We start from the raw sequence: 21,945 nt of genomic DNA, 5'->3' as shown, positions 1-21,945 counted from the left end.
TAGGTCCTAGTGTGGAGACCCACAGATGGGGTAGAAGGGTGTATACCTATAATCCCAGCACTTGGTAGGCCGAGGCAGAAGGGTTACTGTGAGTTTGAAAAAAAGAACAAAAAAGAAAGTTGGGACAGAGACTAGTGACCAGACACCACCGTGCCGAGTCTGCTCTGTCCTGTTCTGTCTGCTGAGTGAGATTCTTCAAGGAAGAAACAGCAGGAAGTTGTTTCCCTGTGAGAAGCAGGATCAGAGGCAGTTTCCACAGCTTGCTTTTCACACCTCTGCTCCTTGTTGCTAAAGAATGTTCTGCAGCCCTTTGTTGTACAGGAGGTTGGGCCCCACCCTGGGTGCTTCTGTGATTGGTTAGGACACATAAGCCTTGAGGAGCTTTCTAGTGACTGGAAGTGCAGCTGTCTGGGAAAGCAGTGGGCCAGTGGGGTAGAAGGCCTGTTCCTGAGGGGAATGCCCGAGGCTGGTATCCACAGTGAGAGACTTCATGGGTTGGGAGAGGGAGGTCTCCTGTCCAAGGCATATGCCATCCAGTTGCCGTCAGCTTTCCCCCATGACTACAGACCAGACAACCTCCTTCCCAGGCTTCAGTGCCTACCACCGGTCCCTGTGCTTGGCATGGAGAGCCTTAGGGGTCCACAGGCACAGGACTCCCTGTCCAGGCCTCGATAGTTCCTATCCTGGTTGGGAAGAAACCTTGAAATGCCTCTGCTGGACTGTGTTCTCTGCCACACTGTGGTGCTCTGGTTGCCACCCTGGTGTTTGATGGCATCCCTACTCTGTGCTGAGCCACTTGCTGGCTGGTGCCCCTTGCTACCTGCTAGGCCCCAGTGGGAAAGATCTGATAAGCGCGCGCACGCGCGCACACACACACACACACACACACACACACACACACACACACACGTTCCTTAAGCCTGGTTTAACAGGTGCTGGCCTGAAACCAAGCCGTTTGCAGGAATAGCTGGGTTATCTATAGCAGAGGGGTGTTGTGTCATGGAGGCTCTCCAGGAACGCCTTACTGGTGACCTGACTGTCTTTCCATGTACTACCCTCAGACAGCACCCCACCATTAGGTGCACCCCTCCCCCCAGAAGAAACAGCCCACCCAGGACAACCTGCTGTTGGTGTGAGCTCTAGTTCTTCCTCGTAACCATGGCACCCAGTCCCTCACAGCTTCACGTTAGTCTGGGGTGAAAAGTCAGCTCTGCGCTACAGTCATCCTCTGAGCCTGTGCAGAGGAGTGAGCTTTGCAAGGCACAGGGCTCTGTGCAGGTGTAGCTCCAGCAAACCCTGGGAGAAGTGGGAATAGAAGCCCTGACTCAGATGTAAGATGGATGACTCCTGTTGGCATGAGCACTGTCCTTCAGGGGCAACCAGAGCAGCCTTGGTGTCTGGGGATGGGTGGGAGTGTCCAGCCTTGGTGTCTGGGGGATGGGTGGGAGTGTCACTGGGCGTGGGGTGGGCAGGCCGTTTTCACTCAGCTGTCTCTTGTCTTCTCTATCCCTCCGGCTTCTCTCCCTGCCCCTTTACCCTGCATTTGCCCTGGGTTTGGCCTCGGGCAGTGCTGACATACGGTCCATACGGTAGGTCTGCTCTCTTTCTCTGTCTGTACGTCTGTCCTGCACGTCAGTCTGGTCCTGTCACTGGCATGCCTTTCTGTGGCTCCTCTGTGTACCCATCACCCCGTTGGCACTTCTGGATGAGAGCCCTGAGCACCTGCCTAAGAGGGCTGCCCTTTGTTGAGCCTGGCTGCCTTTGCTCCATGCTTTAGTTTTGAAATACACCCTGCTAGGTTCTGGGGCACAGTGCCCACTAAGAATGGCAGGGGCATTTGGCAGTGTCTCCAAGACAGAGTACCCAGAGGGTGGAGAGACTGAGTCCCAAGTCCTGGGCCCAGGGTTGAGTTCATCCTTCCGGCCTGACTCAGTGACCCGCACTGTGCTTCCGTCCCTGCCCCAGTCCTGTAGGGCACATCTTCAGATGGAGGGATTGGAAGCTCCTGCCCTCTTAAGAGGACAGCCTGCTCCTTGTTGAGCCTCTGGCACTGGAGCTTGGGGTCTTCCAGGTTAACTGCTGCAGACTTCCGTTTCTGCCCAGTCGCTCCTGCCTGTGAGCATCATTCCCCGGGATGGTTGCCTTTGTCCCTCCATCTTCACTTTCTTCACAGCTCCCCTGTTCACTCCAGTCAGCAACAGCACTGTTGTCTCAGGAGGGGACAAGTGAACAAGCACATTGGGGTGGGGTCTGTCCCAGGAGTAGGGGCAGGAACTAATCAAGTTTCCCTCTTCCTACTCTGGCCCTTGCCCCACCTGCTCCCTGCAGGCCGCTGTGCCCCCATGAAGAGCATCTCCAGCAGCCTCAAAGAGACCATGAACCCACACGACATTGTGCAGGATGCCATCCACAACTTCTCACCTGCCTACCAGCAGTACACACAGCAGTCCACGCTGGAGCCTGGACCCACCTGGCGTGGTGGCACCCATAGCCTTTCCCGGTCCCACAGCCTTAGCGGTGCCCGTGACAATGAGAAGACTCTGTTGCTCAGCTCTGATGATGAGTTCTAAATGTGGGCCCTGGTGGGGAAGGAAAGGTGCCTCCTCCAGCTTCCAGCCAGGCTGGGGAGCAGCCAGCACAACCTTGCTGTTGCCCTTTTATTTATTGGACCAGAAACAACTCGCATATTGCTTCCAGAGGAACAGGCCTCAGGAATGTGTCTACATGGCCGACCCTGCACTACCCGGGGCAAGAGCAGAGGACACTGGCTGTAGCTGCCACACCTCTGCTGCCCATCCTGTACTGGGGACACGTCTGGAACCAGCCATGCCTGGGTCTAATGCTTGTGTTTTGGCTAGAAGCTGCATCCTAAGCCCCCTCCCCAACAAGCTATCTGCCGAGGCTGTCAGGCCCAGCCCACCCACACCGTGCAATACCCAGACCCGACCTGATCTTCCCACCTGCCTGCCCTTCCCTGTTCATCTTTGTCCAGTGTGAGATTTGTCTCATTCTGGGCAGCAGGAGGCGATGTGAATGCCCCATGGACTCTTCCCCTTCTCCCACCCTAGGCCTGCCTAGCATGCTGCAAGGATCGGAGCCAGCCCCCAGGAGCCTCAGACCCCCTAGGAAGGATGCCTCTGTGCCTATGGGCCCTTTGGTGACGTGTGGGTCGCAGGGCCCTTGGGTGTCCTCACTGTGGCCACTTGGGCTGCCTCATAGCTCTTCTGGCCTGCTGAGGACAGCCAGAAGCCCATACTGCTCTCTCACTTGGGTCCAGTTCTTGATAGTTTGGGGCAGAGCCCTTCTATAATTCCTGACTGTGCCAGGGCTTGGGTTCCCTACCACCTCCTCAGTGGAGCAGTAAGACTCCTGCTGGGTCCTGGTCTCTGCCTGGGGCTTATCCCTCCTGGGTCGTGGGAGAAGTCTGAGTCTCCACATTTCAGACCACTTCCAGAAGGCTGGAGGAGGGATGGTTATACAGCGGGGTCATGGGAGGGGTGGTCTCAGACCCTCCTGGGTCCCCTGGCCATGCAGGGCCTGGTGTTCTGCTCTCTCTGGCCCCTGGCCCATCTCTTCTGTGCCTTAGTCACATATGAAAGCCCTCCCCGGTCCCCAGTCTCTCCCAGGCACTTCCTTGTTGAGCTGCTGGCACTCAGGACTTTGCGGCACTGGGTCAGGTGCCCTTGTCTGGGACCACCCATTCTCTCCCCTGGCTCCCTCTCCACTCACATGCCTCTAGGCCTGGGACTCCAAGGTAGGGTGGCAGAGAACCTGGCACGTGGAATCCAGGCAGCACTTGGGTTTTAGCTTCTGTAGCCTCTGAGGTGGACAGTGATGTGGAAGGAAGAGTCTGCCTTGTGGCCTTCACTGGAAGCCCTCCCTCCCTCTGGTCACTTCTATAACAAACAGGTTCCTTCCCTAGGGTCCATGGGAAGGGACCTCATGGGGCTGTTGCATCCTAGCAACCTTCTTAGCCTCCTTCCTTCCTCATGGCCTAGAGGCCAGCATGTAGGGTGCAGAGGGCAACTCTCAGCCCCACCCAGTAGGCCTGGCCAGATGTCCCAAGCTGCCCAGGAAGGCAGGTGGGAGCTCCTTGGGACGTTGCCATGGTTCCCTCCTGGGATTGCTTCTACCAGTCTGTTTCTCAGGCTTTTCCCTTCCTTCCAGGCCAAAGTATGTTGCTGGTCCTGTCCCCACTGTCCCCCACCCACCCTGACACTTGCCTGTTGGCATGGTGGGTGAGGCTGCGGGAGAGCTCAGGGCAGGAAGCTAATGTCCATGGGAACACAGGACAGGAACCTGTACCCGACTGCCCCATCCTTCCTAGGATGCATAACCTATCTTGTCTCATTTATTTTTTATTTTTTTCAGGTAGAGTAGCTCTTTGTACATAAAAGGAAATACTTGAAAATGAACTGTATGCTGTATGAAGCCAGAGCCCTAGTTTTGTATCTCGTCTGTGACTGTCCTGCGTTCCACCACAAAGACGCTCTATTTTGGTCTCTGTGATATTTTAAATGCGTGACAGAAGCAAGCAAATAAAGTCAGGAAGAAATATATATATGAGATAATATAGATTGTATTGAAATCTCTTCTGTCTGCCAGTGCCGTTTTTTTCCTGCCCCCTTTGTGAGGAAGAGGTGTAGTGGGCGTGGACAGGGGTGTCCACCCTCTTCCTGTGTGTGATGTGTGTACGTCATGGGGTGTCTGGAACTAAAGTCAGGTTCCACATCCCCATTGGACAGTTTCTCCTTTCTTCACAGACAACCTACCACAACGTGTTCACCCTTTCCCCATCCCCATGAGGGCTGGGCCTCATTCCCTGTTCTTTTCCAGAGGCAGGTAGTGACCTTTCTAGGTATCTCCCAGAAGATCAAAGACCTTCCTTGGCTTCTCTGAGCCCATCTTCCATCCTTAGGAACCAGGAGGCCTAAGGCATAAGATACCTTCCCTGCATGCGCCAGGCCCAGGCACTGTGCTGTTCTAAGGTCTGGCCTGTGGGTGAGAGGCATGGCTGGAATGCGTGTGGGCGGGGGAACTTCCCAGGCAGCCTATAACCTGAAGGTAAACAGTCTACATCATCTCTGCACCCCCACTTCCACCCCCCACCCTTTCCTGCTGCCAGGCCTGAGAGCTTGGCCTCTCAGGAAGGAGTATTGGCACAGCCCCAGTTTGAGGGGGAGACACATGATCTAACTCTTCCCTACAGTCCGACTCTGCTGCTTTCCTTGGCCCCTCCCTTCCTCCTGACCAGCCACAAACAAGGTCCTCACCCTGGTCCTGTAGACCGGCATTTATTATGCTTTCAGGGCTTTTCTAGACCATGCCTCTATAGCACCTTCATTTTTAAGGGATCCAGAGCCCAAGAAACTAATCCGTGCCACCCAGAGAAAGACCCCTGGCTGAAGAGCTGAGTATTCCGCTCCTTTCCAGGCAGAGTTAATGAGTGGGTACCCCTTTCTCCTTCCCTCCCAAGACCTAAGATTAAGGCTGAGGCCTGCTGTTTAGACCTCAGCCTTTCACTGGGCTGTAGAAAGTCAGACCTATGTGAAAGTGGTAGACAGTTTGAAAACCCAAGACTTTTCTCTGCCTGAGACTGCACAGACCGTGAGCACAACTTTTTCTTGCACAGTCTCCACCCACACATACTTGCAAAAGCTAGCAATGGGATTTAGCCTCTCAGTGCCAAAAGTTCCTGAGGCCCAAAAGTGGTCTCAGGCTACTCATTCAGAGCACACATAAAACACTAGAGGACATGCAGTTCTCTGTGGAAAAGAGAATTCGACTTTATTCAGAACGTCTACAAAATACTCAAGGCAGATAACTGGCTCACTTTAAGTCAGAAAATAAATAACTCTGGGAGCTGGGCACTTTTAAAAAAAAAAACCTTATTGTTTTTGTCATCCAGCTTTCCCTAAATATAAGATTAAATGTGATTTATTTGTAGATATAAAATATAAAGTCCAGCTCAGGGCCCACGTATTTCCCAGGGAAAAGAAGCTGGGCTCTGTCTGGTGAGAATAACTTAGATCCGTGCAATAAATAACAATGTGGAGGGGTCAGCAGTATACAGCGTTGGGGAGGTGCTAGGGCCAGACTTCCCAGGGGACCAGTGGTCAGCCCCCACACCACAGATACTCCAGACCAAAGTGGAAGCCTTAATTCCAAGGGACCCCCTTTTCTCTATTCCCTGCATCAGGACTGTAGTGTCTGTCTCTCCATTGCCCCTCCTCTGGCTGGCCAGCTTCTCACCTCATCCCTTTGTGTCACCTTCTCTCTCCTTCAGCTTCTCCCACTTCATAGATGAAGGTCTCCCAGGCCAGAGAGGTCCTTCTACCGCAGCTGTTATCTGTGTCTGTTCCCCGTGAAGTCAATCCATGGTTGGAATGTTAGGGCAGCCGTGAGAGGCTCATTTTGGGTCGCAGCTCAACCCCTCAGTGCTGTGTGGCCTTGGGTCATTTTGCCTGGCAGCTTCCCCACTTGTTAGAGCTCCACTGGTCTGCTCCAAAGACTCTTAGCTTGAGAAAGCCTGACCCTAGCTAAGAGTCTCCTAGGTTCCAAGCAGAGTTGGGAGGTCTTTTGAGTTCTGCTTCCAAACAGGGCAGCTCCACAAGGCCACACCTAGTCCTAAATCTTGGGAGGGTTGAAGGGCATACTGGTACAATCTAAAGCCTCCCTGCCCCCAGCTCTTCTGTAGGCTATCTCTGCACCACCTCGCTTCCAATCTGAGATGAACTTTCAGCCCAGGGAAACCCAGGACCCCAACGTCGTTCCCCCTCAACTTAGCAAAGTTGCCCCTCCCCAGGGCCACCAGGTCCCAGTCTGGGGACCTGCAAGAGTTAAAAAGAGCCCAGGAAAGGAATGTGAAGTCACCACACTGGGTAGCGGTGGCAGAGAAAGGGACCAGGAGCAGGAGGCACTCAGGCACTTTGGAAAGGAAACCGGGTCGGAGAGGGCATCGCTGGGGGGGGGGGGGGGGGGATAGAGGGGGAGAGGTGGGTACTAAGAGCAGGGGGCAGGGTCAGGAGCGGGGGCAGGGCCTGGCACCGATTTGACGATGGTGATGACGCTAGCGGGCGCCACCAGTGCCGGGGGCCCGCGGGCGGCGGCCACCGAGCGGGCGAAGCCCTGCAGCGCCTCACACTTGCCGCGCAGCGCGTCGAGCTCCAGGCGCATGGCGGCGTTCTCGCGCGCCAGCTTGTCCACCTCGCGCTCCAGCTCGGACTTCTGCTTCTGCAGCTCCTCCTTCTGGCACACGCGCTTCACACGGCAGCTGGCCGCGTAGCCGCGGTTCTTGAGTGTGCGACGCCGCTGCTTCAGCCGTGTCACCTCCTCTGCCGACAGACCGCGCAGGTTCCGGTTCAGCTCGCGCACCGACAACCCCATTAGCGCCTCATCTGAGAGGTGCGGCGTGTTCTCGCTCAGCTCGCGCTTGACCTGGGGAAACAGAGGCACGCAACCCGTGCTGGGGATGCCGCCCCACTTCCCAGTGCGCCCTCCTTCCCCGTTTTGGCGGTTACTGGCCTTGAGCCAAGACCTTGAAGGTGATTGGGACCCGGCATTAGCACACAGGAGACCACCCAGGGCTCAAACCAACCAAGTCAAGTCCTGGATCCCCGCTGAGAAACGCAGCCTGGAAAGTCCCTTTCCACAGGGGAAGCTGGCATAGTGGGAAGTGACCTGCCCCTCTGGCCCTGTAGCTGCTTAGGCCCCTTTTGGGGCTTCCAGGAAGGAAAGGGGAATTGGGACAACACTGCTGTACCAGGAGCAGCAGCAGCAGAGAGAGCCCACAGGAGCTAGTGTGGTCCACAGAAGCTAATTTACCTTCAGGGCTTTGCTGGATAAGGGATCCACCGACATTTTTGCAGAAGGTGCCCTCTGGGCTGGAGGCCTGGGAAAGAGAAGTTCAAGGTCATTTTCATTGGTTTGTTCACGTTTTACTTCACACGGGTTTATTGGAAGAGGAGAGAGAAGGGGCAGGGACAGGTCGGTGTGGACAAGAGTGGCAGAAGAGAAAGAGGCAGAGAATGTAGCAGATGTGCACAGGAGGTGCTATTAGTGGCTGCAGCTGAAGACATAGCCCGTCAGGACCCCAAGGGCAGGCCAGTACAGATGCCTGAATACTAACACATAGCCTAGCATTCAAGGCACCTAGGTCAGCATTTAGTCCTGCCTCCCTTGACCCCAGCTCCCTGTAGTGACTCCTCATTATCTAGGTCTTTGCCGAATGCCAGTGTCCATCCCAGTTAATAGCTTGTCCCTCCCTCCCCGTCCCCTGGCCCCAGCCTTACCACACCAAGGTCAGTGCCTGCACACACTAAGCACTTGACAGACGTGAACTGAGGGAGTGGACACTCCTCCCATGGGCCCAGGACATGCATGCTTTGGTTTGTTTCAGTTGTATGTGTTAGCTGGGTCCACCAGAGCCCTGACAGTCGTGTGGAGGTCAGAGGATAATTTGCAGGAGTCAGTTTTCTCCTTCCACCTGTGGGTTCTAGGGCATCCGTTTAAGATCCTAGGCTTGGCAGCAAACTCCTTTAACCACAGAGCAATCTCATGTAGCCAAGGCTGGCCTCAAACTCCCTGCCTCTGCCTCTTGAGTGCTGGGGTTACAGGCTGTCTACAGAAATGTGCCCAAATGTGTGCAGGTCAGTGAATCTCCAAAATTCATCCTGTACCTCATCAAGATACAGCGCCCAAGTGTCCTCCCCGGCAGCACTTGCCAATATCATATTTTGGGAAGATTTCCCAAACTGCCTGCGGTCTGCCAGTCACTAACTCTCCATGGCTCTAGAGGGGTAGCAGCTATTCTCTAGCCTATGATGAGCCCAGTGGTCCCCAGAGCCTTCCCCAGGGCCTGCAAGACTCACATTCCTTCAGTGACCATTTCCTGATTAGCTACAATCTGCCATGTATCTGGCACTGGGGAGACAGGTGAACAGAAACTTGTGGGGGGGGGGAGGCTGGTGTGGTGGAGTTTGAGGCCAGCTGGGGTTTCATGAAACCCTGTTAAGCAAGTGCTCTTAGCCACGGAGCCATTTCGCCAACTCTTTTCCTTTCTTTTCGAATCGGGGATTGAATACGCGGTGCAGACATGCATGTAGACAAACCATTCATGCATAGGAAATAAAAATAAATGTCAAAAATTTATTTATTTTATTGGGCAAGTGAGAGGCCCAGGGTTTTGGATCCCCCGAAAGCCATGTAAATGCAAGGTGAGTGTAATCCCAGGATGGGAGGAGGCTACAGACGGGACTCCCGGAACTAACTGGCTAGCTGGGCTAGCTGAACCAGGAGCTCTGAGTTCATGTACGTCTGCACACCACAATCAAGGATACTCAGCGCCAAGCTCTGACCTCCACACACACTTGCATCCTGCATGCTAACACCCACATGCACACACATCTCACACTGAGTCTTCACCACACTCACACACATGCCGCACCTTGCTCAGTGTCTGCCCTGTAAGGATGTCCCCTCTCCAACAACAGGATCCTTGCTGACTCTACAGTTTACCCCAGCTTAGCACAGGATCTGGCCAGAGAAGATGCTCATGTGGCAACTGTGGAATTCTCAGTTGTGACTCAGGCCTTGGTGGGGACAGTCTGGAGCTTCTGAGAAACTCCCACTAGGTTAGGGGTCAGTGGAGCAGCTCAGACAGCAGGAAGGAGTGGGGCAGGAAAGGGAAGTTGCCCATTCAAGACACTGTTTTGACTGACACAGCTACTGTGATCCCAAGGCTAGGAGGGTCTTATGGGGCCTGCAGGGGAGCAGAGGCGCAGGGCAGAGATCCTGGCATCAAGAAAGAGACAGGAGGGTCAGAAGTTCAGGTCATCCTGTTAGATCATGGATTCAAAGCCAGCCTGGGCTACGTGAGACCCTGCCTCAAATAAAAGAGAACTAAAACTAACAAAACCGCTAGGTCAGGCACGACACCCTGCAGCCCCAGGGCTGGGGAGGCTGAAGCAGGAAGATCACAATTTTTAGTCCATCCTCGGCTACACACCACATTCAAGCAAGACCCTATCTCTACACAACAAAAAACCACCGTGCCCCTTTTGATGTAGCTGGAAGCTGCACTTGGGGCCCAAACCAGGACTTGGGCAGTTCTAGATGCCCTGTGCTGATTTTGGAGAGTGGGTCTCCTTGACTTCACAGGACAGAATAGAATTCGCAATCCTCCAGCCTCAGTTACCCAAGTCCTGGCTTAATAGGTGTGGGCCATCATCTCTGAGATTATAGCTGTGGGCCATCATCTCTGGGATTACAGGTGTGGGCCATCATCTCTGGGATTACAGGTGTGGGCCATCATCTCTGGGATTACAGGTGTGGGCCATCATCTCTGGGGTTATAGGTGTGGCCATCATCTCTGGGGTTATAGGTGTGGCCATCATATCTGAAGTGGCGTGTGTTTTAAACAGTTCCCTGCCTGAGCCACACACTATGGTGGGGTGATATCTATTCAATAAGAAAATCTGACATGTCATGGCCACATGGCACCTCCTGTGGGTCCTACTGGCCAGAAGACAAGAGTCCAGGCACCATGTAGTGCTCCAGGCGGCAGGCCCTGTGCCCAGCCCCACCCTGCTTCCCACTAGTCTGCCTCCAGCCTGGAAGAATCGCTCAGTTCCTATCACCCCACCCCCTGCTGCCCCTCCACTTTCCTCTCAGTCTGTCTGCCAGGTTCCTGCTTACTCTGTCCCTAGGGTAGGAAGCCCTCCCTGATCCATAGGCCTTGCTGGATGCCCCCTGCCCCCAAGCCCGTCTTGCCCTTGCTTTTCTTCCTCAGTGGTGTGACCATCCCTTTACTTGTTGTCCCTACACTAGACAGCTGAGTCGGCCCCGGGTGTTTGAGGCTGCCCTGCCCAGGCCCAATGGGGGCAGGGAGCAGGCGGCGGTGTGGGTGGGTGGGGTTTCTGTCATGGTCACCCAGCTGGTCAGTGTCCTAGCCAAGGTCCAAGACGAGCTTAGGGGAACACAGTGTGAGTGGAACTTGCTCATTGGCCTCTACATTCTTCTCCTTGTCTTCCACCTTGTGGGACAAATGTCACAGGTGCCAGGAGAGTTGGAGCAAGCATAGGGACCCCACCCAGGTAACCTCTGGCCCAGATAAGGGCTTGGGAAATGGAAAGGGGCGGCACTGGCTGAGAGGCAAGCCCCAGAGTTTGAGTCCTGACCATGTTTTCTCCAGGCTGTGCAGCCTGGGGAGAACTACTTCACATCTCTGGTCTCTACTATCCCACCTGTAGAGTGGGACAGTTTCCTTCCATGGTTTCAGTGGAAACTTGTCATACATAGGGGCAGAGGTGGTCTGGCAGCTTAGTAAAATTGCTGAGCCTGGCCAGGTGTCAGGGCTGCAGTCAGCTCTGGGGGCTTGTTCTGAGTCAGCACAGCCAGCCAGGGTCACCACAGAACTGCATGAGGAAAGGCCCTAGAGACCACCCCAAGAGGAAGTAGTGACCCAGAGAGGCACCTCATTTGCTAGAAGCCACACCGCAGCCTGTCTGCAATCCAGGCAGAATTCTGCCTGACTTTTTTTTTTTTCCTCTTCATTTTTTTGAGACAGGATTTCTCCGTGTAGCCTTGGCTGTCCTGGAACTCATTCTGTAGACCAGGCTGGCCTCGAACTCACAGAAATCCACCTGCCTCTGTCTCCTGAGTGCTGGGATTAAAGGTGTGCACCACCACCACCTGGCTCAGGACTGACCCCTGGTCCCTTCCAACCATCATTTTCACAGTCTTCCTGATAACACTGTCAAATACTGCCCCAAGACAGTGACAGAGGGGTCACAGCTACCCAGGGCAGAGCCCAGGACTGAAGCTGTACTGAGCTCGACACCTCTGCAGTATGCCCACGGTACAGCTCCTTCTATGAGCCCTGTTTCTTCACATCTGTGAGGAGGAAGCCACTCCACCTGTGCTGTGCCTGGACCTGGGTTAGGTCGGCCAGGGATGGGATATTCAAGTTACACCAGATACCCAAGCCTTTTTGCCAGCTGTGAGGAGCTGGACTGGTAGGGGATAGCTGTTTAGTCAAGGGACCTGGTAGAAGAAGGGGGCCTCTCCCTGCACAAGTTAACTAGGGACCTGCAGGGTGCCGAGTGCTGGGTGCGCCATTCAGACCCAGAACCTTGGCAGTATAGCCCTCACGATCAGTTATCTTTCCTGGTCTTCTTGCGTCTTAGATCAAGTCGGGGCTGGACTGGGTTGGCTGGGCACAGATCACTCTAGCCAAGCACTTATTTCCGGGGAGATGAAACAGCCCCTGAAGCTTTCAAAACCTCAGGTGGCGCATGCCTTTAACCCCAGCACTTGGAAGGCAGAGGCAGGTGGATCTTTGCGTTCCAGAGAGAGTTCCAGGACAGCCAAAGTTACAACAAAGAAACCCTGTCTCAAAAAACAAAACAAAAATCCCAAAACACCCCAAACCTCAGCTTTCCTGCTGAACCTTCTTTACATGGCACAGCCAGCCCCTCAAGAGGTGGGACTGCAGCCATACCCTTGAGGACAGTGAATGCTAGGAAGGCTGGGACCTGCCCCTCCTCCTACATCCCGCCAACCCGCATTCTAGCCTTAGGCCCCTCAGTGGCATCCTCAAAGTCCATGGAGGCTCAGATTTGCCCAGGAATGTCCTAGCTCAGCAGTCAGCCAGTCACAGAGGGACTGTCCCAACATGAGAAGGGGGAGAGATTTTCCCACTGCCTTTGACTTTTGGCTTCTAGCAGCAGGCCCCAGTTTCTAGGACACAAGGCAAGGAGACTCCACTGCCACCAACCTGCCTGACCCAGGGACCCCACCCTCAAGACTTTTCTTCTTCCTGGGGAAGCCAGCGGGGCCAACTCCAGGTCTGAGGTTCCTAGTATTCTTTGGAGACTCAGGAGTGAGCTCATTCTCGGGGACATGACGGCTGACCAGCCAGGGGCCTTGGCCTTCCTGTCCCTGTCTCTGGCCTCTCGCTGTACACCCGAGACATCCTGCAGACGGCCCACCCACTGGCATGGGCTCCTCTCTGGCTGCTGAGCCACATTGCTTACTTGGTGAGGACAGAGGGAAAAAATGTGTTTGCCTGGGTCTTGGCAGTGAGCATGGGGCGCCTCCTCCCTCCTGGAAGGGCGCAAGACTGGGAGAACTGAGCAGTACAGGCGAGCAGCAGCCTGGGGTTCCAGCTCCATGATGCTACCCACACTCTCACTGTGTGACTCCAGGTTGTCACTCCCTTTCTCTGGGCCTGGATTTCCCAACATGCCCAACCTCCCTGGAACCTAAGGTACCATCCAGCAATGGCAATGTCATGAGTTTACACTGTCAGGTTCTGGCCCAGCGTGAAGCTCCAAAGCCTCCAGCAGGGTGGAGACATTGGAGGAAAGGAAAGGAAACCAGGGAAGGCCTCCTGGAGGCAGAAGCATGAGCGCACAAGCAGCCGGGCTATGAGCCCTGACCTCCTTTCTCCTCCACCTGCACAGCTAGGGGCCACTTCCTCTTCCAGCCAGACCAAGACCACAGTGGCCTGACCACGGCCTTACCCTCTCCTTTGCCTCCACCTCCACCTCCAATAGCATCAAAGGGGTCACTACAGACACGAACCTGCAAACTTGGCCATGTTTGGCAGATTTCGAGACCTTGTACTAGTCGGGTGTGGTCATGTACACCGTGAGGGCAGCCCTCAAGAGGCAGAAAAAGAAGGCCAGAAGTTCAAAGCCGCCTCAGGCTACATAAGACCCAGGATCACTAAACAAAACAAAAATAGGGCTAGAGAAATGGCTCTGTGGTTAAGAGCACTTGCTGCTCTGGCAGAGGACCTAGGTTCTCTCCTCAGTGCCACATGGTGTGGATCCTATCAGCCTGTAACTACGGTTCCAGGGATCTGACACCCTCTGACCTCCATAGCCAACTGCACACGTGTGGAACACAAAACTCCACTGAGGCACAAACGCCTATATATAAAAAAACTGAACTTTAAAGTCTTTGGGAAAATAAGATCAAAACCCAAAGCGCCCATTCTATCAGCTGCCCAGCCCACAGAGGAGCCTCCAGCCGATAACCTGTTCCCTCCAGCCTCCCAGCATTCTTCTTGCTAATAATCAACAAATGAGCAGATTGGATTTCCTAATGACTATTAGCCAAAAGGAACACAGGCTCCGAGTGTTTGAAGGAGGAAGCCACCTGCACCCTGAAGGACCTGGTCATGGTTGGGGAATTCCTACAAGACTCCTCTCGTCCACCGTCTTGCTTTCCATTTCCTGAACCTGTGGTCCTCTTTCTATCTGTGTCATTGGGCTCAAGGACATGGAGCCATTGCCCATTTCTTTAGCTATCCACATATCCAAGAAGCACCTACTGTATGCCAGGCCCTGTGTTGAGCCCTGAAAGCCCCACAAGAAACCATAGCCCTTGTCCTCTGTGTTCCAGAGTCACTGCAACATTAGACTCTACTCCCTAGCCACTCCCCAGGGAAACCTTCCATGATTGCCCTGGCTAAGCAGGAGCCCTGTTGCTACTTCCCCTTCAGGGCACTTATCTCAGCTGCCACTTTGTAGTGAGCTGTTTTACTTTGTTTCCCAGAAGGCAGTCCCTTCTGGGACTGTTTACTGCACCCCTAAGTGTGTGGTCCAGCCGCTATGCTAGGCTAAGTGTCAGCAAAGCTTCCTAGTGCACGGAGACAGGAGCCAGCAGCACCCCCACTACCACAGCCATGGGTGACCTGGTCTCACCAGGCCTTCCTGCTGTAGCAAGTGTATATAAATCCTCCCATCAAAAACTGAGGTGGACAGATGGCTCAGTGGTTAAGAGCACTTGTTGCTCTCGCAGAGGAGGGTCCAGATTTAGTTCCCAGCTCTCACAGGATGGCTCACAACCATCCGTGACTACAATTCCAAGGGATCCAAGACCCTCTTCTGACCTCTGCTGGCACCAGGCACACACAGGGTGCAAACACATATGTGCAAGAAAAATGCTCATTTTTAAAAAAAAAAAAGTGCATTATCTAGGGATCCTGGGCCCTAGTAGACCTCTGGGGATTCAAAGGAAAATAGAATCTTTCAATGCTAAGTTTCCATCTGTCAGTGAGCCAGTTAGCCACTTCCCCTCACCACTGACCCCCAGCCTCACTGGGGAATGTTTCTTGATGTTTCAGCCTTGAGGATGGACCCACCTACATCCTGTGGTCCTGACTACAGCTCCTGCCCCCACCACCAACTCTACATACATCTCCAGCTGCAGGCCCTTGGGGTTGGTTCTGCTTTCCCAGTTTCCCCTGGTAAACAGGCGGCGCTTCACAACTGACAGACAGCTCCCCCACCCTTCTGCCGCAGACCAACTCACTGGGCTCAAAGTTAAAGTATTATTGATTCCACCCCCTAACAAACTTGGTTGCCACCTCCTTGGAATCCAGGGCAAGAGGGGAAAAAGTCTGAGTCGGGTCATGGGGTTCCCAGAACTAGCTACCCTTCAGGTTGCTGGCCTCAGCAGGTGTTTTCTTGCAGTGCTCCCCTCCCACATTAACCCTTCCCGCAGGAAGACAGGGATTACACTGCCTGCTGATCTTGCTGGTCCGGGGTGGCCTCTAGGTGTGCCAGTCTTTAATTAGCCCTGAGGTCCAGCAGTCCACATACAGGTCCAGTCTAACGAGTCCCACCTGAGAACTGAAACTACCAGGCCCGTTGGCTATCAGCCTCTCTCTCTCCCTCCTTCAGGACCCAGTGCGGCCTCAGAAACCCAGACCAGTCACTGTAGCCACCAGAGCAGCCTAGGAGCCTTGCCTTCCCCAATCTTTGCCATGGCCTTTCTGGCCTTCCCTATTTCTCCTGAGACAGGAGGAATAGGACAGTCCAGTGATGAACAGTCCATACTGAGCCAGAAAACCTGGGGTTAAGGAAGGACTTTCACGCACTTCATTACCAGGTCCACCAGGTGGCCAGGAGGAGGCTGGCTCTGCTCTACCTAACGCTGCAGGCACCCGCGCTGGGCAAGAAACAAACACTGATGTCACATGGCTCCATCCAGGGGAAACTCCGGAGACAACTGGGGCCGGGCAGTCCCGTCTGGTGGGAAGGGGGAGGATGGCGGAGGGTGGAGAGGAGGGAGAAGAAAAAAAATCCAGACCTGGTATGACCATCGACTGGGCCACTTCCTTCACTCGGGTTCTTATTCCGCATTTGCTCCAGCGGACACCGGTGTGACACTCACTTCAAGGTACACCGGGCTAGTGTCAGTATCCAGGGTGCGCGTGCAGCCAAAGACAAACACACACACCCCGAGGTAAACCGGGCACACTCAGCCCGCAGGACCCAGGGCGCTCCCTAGAGAACACACACACGCACGCACGCCACCGGGGACGTAAACAAACCGCGCACACACGGTGCTGGGCGCGCCTCCAAGAACTGTTCTCACCGAGTCACGTATGTGTACGCCCCGCCCCCGCCCCCGCCTCCGCCTCGGCTTCCTCCGGGGCCAGCGCACCGCCTCCCAGCCAGCCCCTCGGAGGCCCCTCGGTGGGCAGAAGTACAAGGGGCGCCGACAGCACGGCCCCCACGCACGGCCCAGGCGCGACCGGAGCGCTCAGCCCTAGCGCGGTCCCGGTCCCTGACGCGTCCTTACCGCTCTCCGCCAGGCCCGGCGCTCCACGCGCGCTTGTCGCAGCTGTCCCCGCAGCTGTCGCGGTGGCGGTCCCAGGCCGCCCTCGAGCCCCACTCCTCTCCGATCGGGACCGCAGTTCACTAGGTACCCGGCTCCGCGCAGCGCCGGCCTCTCAGAGTTTTGTTGTGGGGCGGGCGGCGCAGGGGGCCGGAGCCGCGCGCAGTTGTAAGGCGAGCTTCCCGGAATTACTCACGCACAGGATTCCTTTCATTCATAAAAACCCAGTCATGCACTGACGTCATCGCCCAGGCCGCGGGCCGGCCCCAGAGCTGCCCGACTAGCGTCGATGCCACGCCCACACCCAAGTGAGGCCCCGCCCCCAGTAGGCCCTGCTTTAGGGGCCCATAGTAGGAGTTCGGGGTGGAGGTTTCTCAGTCCCCGGGACTTCGTCCTAGATACGTTCACGTGACACCTCTCGAGAATAGCAACGGAGGTGTAACTTGCTTCACTTCACCGTTCACTGTCGACTCCTTTCCGATCTACACCCTTTGCCCGGATGATCTCACGCCTGTGAGCCCTAGGTTTGTATTCCTAGAGACAGTAGCCACTGCTTACCCCTGGTCTTCCCCTTTGCCTCCACTCGCATGTGAGCCAATGTGCTCGCCACTAATTCTGACAACTGGCATTTGGTCCCCACCACTTCCACGATGGAAGCTGTCCTCTGAACTCCACATACTTACTGTGATGTGTGCACTCGCATACAGACACATAACGAATGAATAAGGTAAGTATCAAAGTTATCAATAAGAAAAGGAATTTTTAAAAATTTGGCCTCTGGACTAATGTTCTCAGTCCTAGAAAGTACACAAACATTAGCTGTCTATCCGGTTCACCCCCCCCCCCACACACACACACATCTTCCTACCTTTTAAAGAGCTCAGGCCATGCCTGACAAATAGTAGGTTTTCAACCAGTGAAGGAATCCAGTAGACCTGTATGGCATGTGGGAACCCCACGTGGCTAGAGATTTGGGCCAAACCCTCAGCCCAGGAGGACAGAGGAGTCCTCACCTCAGCGTCCACACCCTGATGCCCGGAGAAGTTGATCTCGTTTTGGTAATGGTCAATGCTGTTGTGCAATCATGCATTTAAAGGTGTGGTTGGCCTTCTCTTTCCAGTGGCAGAGTCCCGAGATGACTCGAGAAAATGTTACCCTGCGAGGTGACGGCAAATGAGAAAGAATAGCTCTTCGACCTCAGAGTTCAAGTGTTTGGAGGAGAGAACTCAGTACGGCTCACATCTTTGCTTCTTTCATGAGACCTTTGTCCATGTCACTGGTCTTTCTGGAAAGGAAACCATTTGCCAAGAGGGACTCGTGGAATGAAGGTGAAGACTGACCAGGATGAGGCCTCCCCATATGCCATCATGCCGGCTTCAAGGACCTGGGCACTGTTCTGTCTACCAAACGGGGCCACAGGAGGAAACAAGGCTATGACTCCTGGACTGAGGACCTGTCAATCCTCAGAGTTCTTGCTCACTTGGGTGAAAGATCAGGCAGATTGAGGATGTTACCTCCTGACAGCCCCCACAGGAAGGAAGGTCACTGTGGTCGCTGTCTGTGCAGAGGACTTCTCTGGTTATTTTTCTGTCAATAAATTGCCTTCCTGTAAGCTAAAAAAGTGGAGCGGGGCTCTCTGGCTTGAGACAGCTCTGACTAGCTAAGTCTGCACAACTTGGGCATTTAAATAGAACAACAATGGATCATAACCTATTAAGTGAGAAATGTTGAGTTTACAGTGATTGAAATAAATAGCCAAAAGTGGGGAAAGCCCCTCAGGTGGAGAGAACTATGGCGTCAGAGAATGGCCACCAAGCCACCTCATTGTAATAATGCACTGTAGCAGGGATCATCAGCAGGAATTTGTGTTTGACAAGAAGCAAGATACCCACATAGTTTGGGGCCAGCAAAATGGCTCAGCAGGTGAAGCCTCAGAATCTAAGTGACGGTCAAAGGAGAGCACTGGCCTCGCGAAGTTGTCTCCTGACCTAAACGGGTCACACACATACACACACACACAGACACACACACAGGGTGTTGGAGGGAGGGGAGAGAGATGATGATGATGATGAATAAAATTTAAAAGTAAAAAAAAAAAGATATTTCAGGCTGGAGAATTGGCTCAACAGTTAACAGCATGTATTGCTCTTGCAGAAGACCTGAACTAGGTTCTCATCACCCACATCAGGTGGCTCACAAGCTCTTGTAACTGCAGCTTCGGGGGTATCTGAAACCTCTGACTTCTGCCCTCCAGTTGGCATCTGTACTCACGTGTACACCCCCCACCTACACGTAATCAAAGATAAAAAATATTTTAAAAGAGACTCACAGTTTCAAGGTAATTTTAATAAGACTATTAACTATTATGTTTATGTTTTTATTTTATTTATTACGTGTGTGTGTGTATGTCACAAGGCCAACCTTCAGAAGTCAGTTCTCTCCTTCCACGGTGGGTCCCAAGGATCAAACTCAGGTCATCAGGCTTGCGTGGCAAGCGCTTTTATCCGCTGCGCTTTCTCATTGGCCTGAACTAGTTAATTATTAACTCTAGAGGGAAAATAGTAACTCTACCATGGAAGAACTTGGCAGACCCAGCCTTCACCAGGGATCCAAGTTAGTAAACCAGCGGCGGGGCAAACAGATGGATTAGGAAGAGTGATAACTTGTAGCAGACAACACTATATTCTCAAAGCACAGCATGATCAGTTTCCTCCTCCTGGTAGTTGTTCTGTGAGCTGTAGAGAGTGCTCTTGATTTCAGAAAATACTCATGATGTATTAGGTAAAGGGGCCTCATGTCTTTGGTTTACTCTGAAGGCGTTCGGATACAAATATGTGAAGACTCCCTGCTAGGGAGTTTTATGTCAATTTGACACAAGCTGGAGTCAAGTGGAAAGAGGGAATCTCTATGAGAAGAGGCCTTCCTTCACCAGATTGGCCTGTGGCCAAGCCTGTAGTGTATGTTCTTGATTGACGTGGGGGGTGGGGGGACAGTAGCGGGCAGTGCTGTCCCTGGCTGGTGGTCCCAGAGAGCAGGCTGAGCAGACCATGGGAAGCAAGCCCATAAGCAGCACCGCTCCATGGCCTCTTCATCAGCTCCTGCCTCCAAGGTTCAGCCTTGAGTTCCTGCCCTGACTTCTCTGGATGATGAACTACAAGCTATAAGATGAGATAAAACCTTCCCTCCCCAAGTTGCTTTGATTATGGAGTTTATTCTAGCAATAGAAACCCTAAGACATCGCGTGTGGGCTAAGTTGTGTCATCAAATTGTGGATATTGAGGGATACCTGACACCTCCGAACATGACTGTACTCTGAAGTAAAACTGTTTTTTTTTAAGATATTTATTTTATTTTATTGTGCATGAATGTTTATTTGCATCTGTTTATTTGTGCCACATGTCCATAGTGTCCTTAGGCACCAGGCAGGGCATCAGAGTCCCAATACTGGAGTTACAGATGGCTGTGAGCTGCCCTGTGGGTGCTGCGTCCTCTGAATAAAGGAATATCAGCAAGTTTTAAAGAGGTGTAGGTTAAAATGAGGTAGATGCTAACTTCGTCTGATTTCGGTCTTTAGAAGAAGTAGGAATGTTGACGCACTGGGAGAGCCAGGCGTGCCCCCACACAGGGAAAGATCTGGGAAGATGAGGCCTCTGGAGAAACTCACCCTGTTGTAGCTTTGTTGTCGACTTCCAGTGTAAGGGGTGAGAAATGGGTTTCAGCTAGGAAGCCACCGTGACCTTTTTTCATGACAGTCTTACCAAAAAATAGAGATAGAAGGAACTGTAATACAAGAAAATATGCTCAAATTTCAATATTTGGGGACTTCTTCTTCTCCTTCTTTTTTTCAAGAGAGGGTTTCCTTGTGTAGCCCAGACTGTCCAGGAACTCACTCTGTAGTTGCCTCCTGAGTGCTGGGATTAAAAGCGTGCACCAGCCGGGCGGTGGTGGCGCACGCCTTTAATCCCAGCACTCGGGAGGCAGAGGCAGGTGGATCTCTGTGAGTTCGAGACCAGCCTGGTCTACAAGAGCTAGTTCCAGGACAGGCTCCAAAAAAAACCACAGAGAAACCCTGTCTCGAAAAACCAAAAAAAAAAAAAAAGCGTGCACCACCATCGCCCAGCTATTTGGGGACTCTTAATGACAGTTATAAGGAAATTAAACTTAAATTTTTTCTTTAAATTTGAATTATATCCTAATGAAGACACTGAGACTATCAAGATGGGTGCAGAATGGGTTTCTGGGCTGCCCCTCCCAGCTGACCTCCTCGACTCTGGAGCTGGCATAGTAACAGTGCCTGCTCTGTGGGCTGGGAAATAGTTTCATGCCCTCACACCTATAAGCCTTTCTACCATGCTTATTGTGTAATAGAAAATCAATGATATTGGGTGAGACGCAAATGAGGCCTCCAATGTCTCCTAGGACACGCCCTCTGAGAAACCTACTTATCCCACGGTAAGTGACTTCAGTCACACCAAGCTGGGTGTGATCTCACCCTGTCAGGACACCTCACTGTGCAGGGAGGTACCTGGTTGCCAGTTTCTAGAGAGAGAGAGAGTCACCCTCTGCTTACACAGCCCTACAGAACTGTTGCTGGCCCAGTTGGTCCCCATTCATCTTCTAGACTCTAGGGAATGGATGCCCAGCCTTGTACCCAGGAGACTCTGACGCATAGCAGAGGGAGTAGTTCAGGGCCGGGGTGCAGCTTGGGTTGCACTTCTAGCTGAACTCAGTAGGGGTCAGGGAATGCTGTTCATTTTTCTAATACTCCTTTGCTCCTGCAGACTGAGAGTGTGGGGCTTGGCTTCTGGTTTGATTTCCAGTCCCTGGGAGCTGATGTTCTTTGGATTCCCTTCAGCTCTGGCCAGCAGCGCATTTCCTTGGGTCCCTTTGGCAAGTGGAAGTGGTGCTAAAAAGGGGTTCCTTCTCGCACCTTCGGACACCTGGGATTGCTCAAAATGCTTCCACCAACCACCAGCCCTGCACTAGTTTCTCACTACTGGTAATTAATGACCACTTATAATGATGATGATTGGCACAACGAGGCACTTCCTTTGTGCCAGGCACTGTGCTAGGTGCCCACAGTCTATTCTCATAGTCTCTTTCTTGTTCTTTCTTTTATTTTGAATCAGGATCTCATGTAGCCCAAGCTAACTTCAAACTTCTTATGTAACTGGGAATTTCTGATGCTTCTGCCTCCACCTCCTGGGTGCTGGGATTGCAAGTGTGTGCCTCCACACCCTGCTGAGGACCGAATCCGGGGCTTTGTGTACACTAGACTAGCGCTCTACCAACTAAACTACACCCAATCCCCTG

General features: G+C 53.3%; 2 protein-coding genes across 4 annotated transcripts in view; one reads left to right on the top strand and one right to left on the bottom strand.

The window, feature by feature from the left end:
* Positions 1-4,592, top strand: part of Tmem184b (transmembrane protein 184B) — a 45,408-nt gene extending 40,816 nt beyond the window's left edge. The window contains exons 9-10 of one of the 2 annotated variants that reach the window (XM_041672355.1): positions 1,569-1,589; positions 2,329-4,592. In XM_041672355.1, coding sequence (XP_041528289.1) covers positions 1,569-1,589; positions 2,329-2,570 — 263 coding nt within the window. In that variant the 3' untranslated portion in view covers positions 2,571-4,592. The remainder of the gene's footprint in view (positions 1-1,568; positions 1,590-2,328) is intronic. The other variant, XM_041672356.1, reaches the window with a different exon arrangement.
* Positions 4,593-5,761: 1,169 nt separating this feature from the next.
* Positions 5,762-16,834, bottom strand: Maff (MAF bZIP transcription factor F). Of its 2 annotated transcripts, none has more exons than XM_041672680.1 (3): positions 16,597-16,834; positions 7,825-7,891; positions 5,762-7,437 (listed from the first exon to the last, which is right to left on the bottom strand). In XM_041672680.1, exons 2-3 carry the CDS (start codon positions 7,858-7,860, stop codon positions 7,003-7,005), a joined length of 471 nt encoding a protein of 156 aa, XP_041528614.1. In that variant the 5' UTR covers positions 7,861-7,891; positions 16,597-16,834; the 3' UTR covers positions 5,762-7,002. The 2 variants fall into 2 exon arrangements, with proteins under 2 accessions (XP_041528614.1, XP_041528613.1); XM_041672679.1 differs by lacking the exon at positions 16,597-16,834 and adding an exon at positions 16,102-16,303.
* Positions 16,835-21,945: the final 5,111 nt, after the last annotated feature.

The sequence above is a fragment of the Microtus oregoni genome, unplaced genomic scaffold (assembly GCF_018167655.1).
Source record: "Microtus oregoni isolate MIOR12 unplaced genomic scaffold, Mior012 000022F_ref0000154, whole genome shotgun sequence".
Lineage (NCBI taxonomy): Eukaryota > Metazoa > Chordata > Mammalia > Rodentia > Cricetidae > Microtus > Microtus oregoni.
Note: the sequence above shows the minus strand (reverse complement) of the source record. Positions and strands in the feature narration are given on the sequence as shown.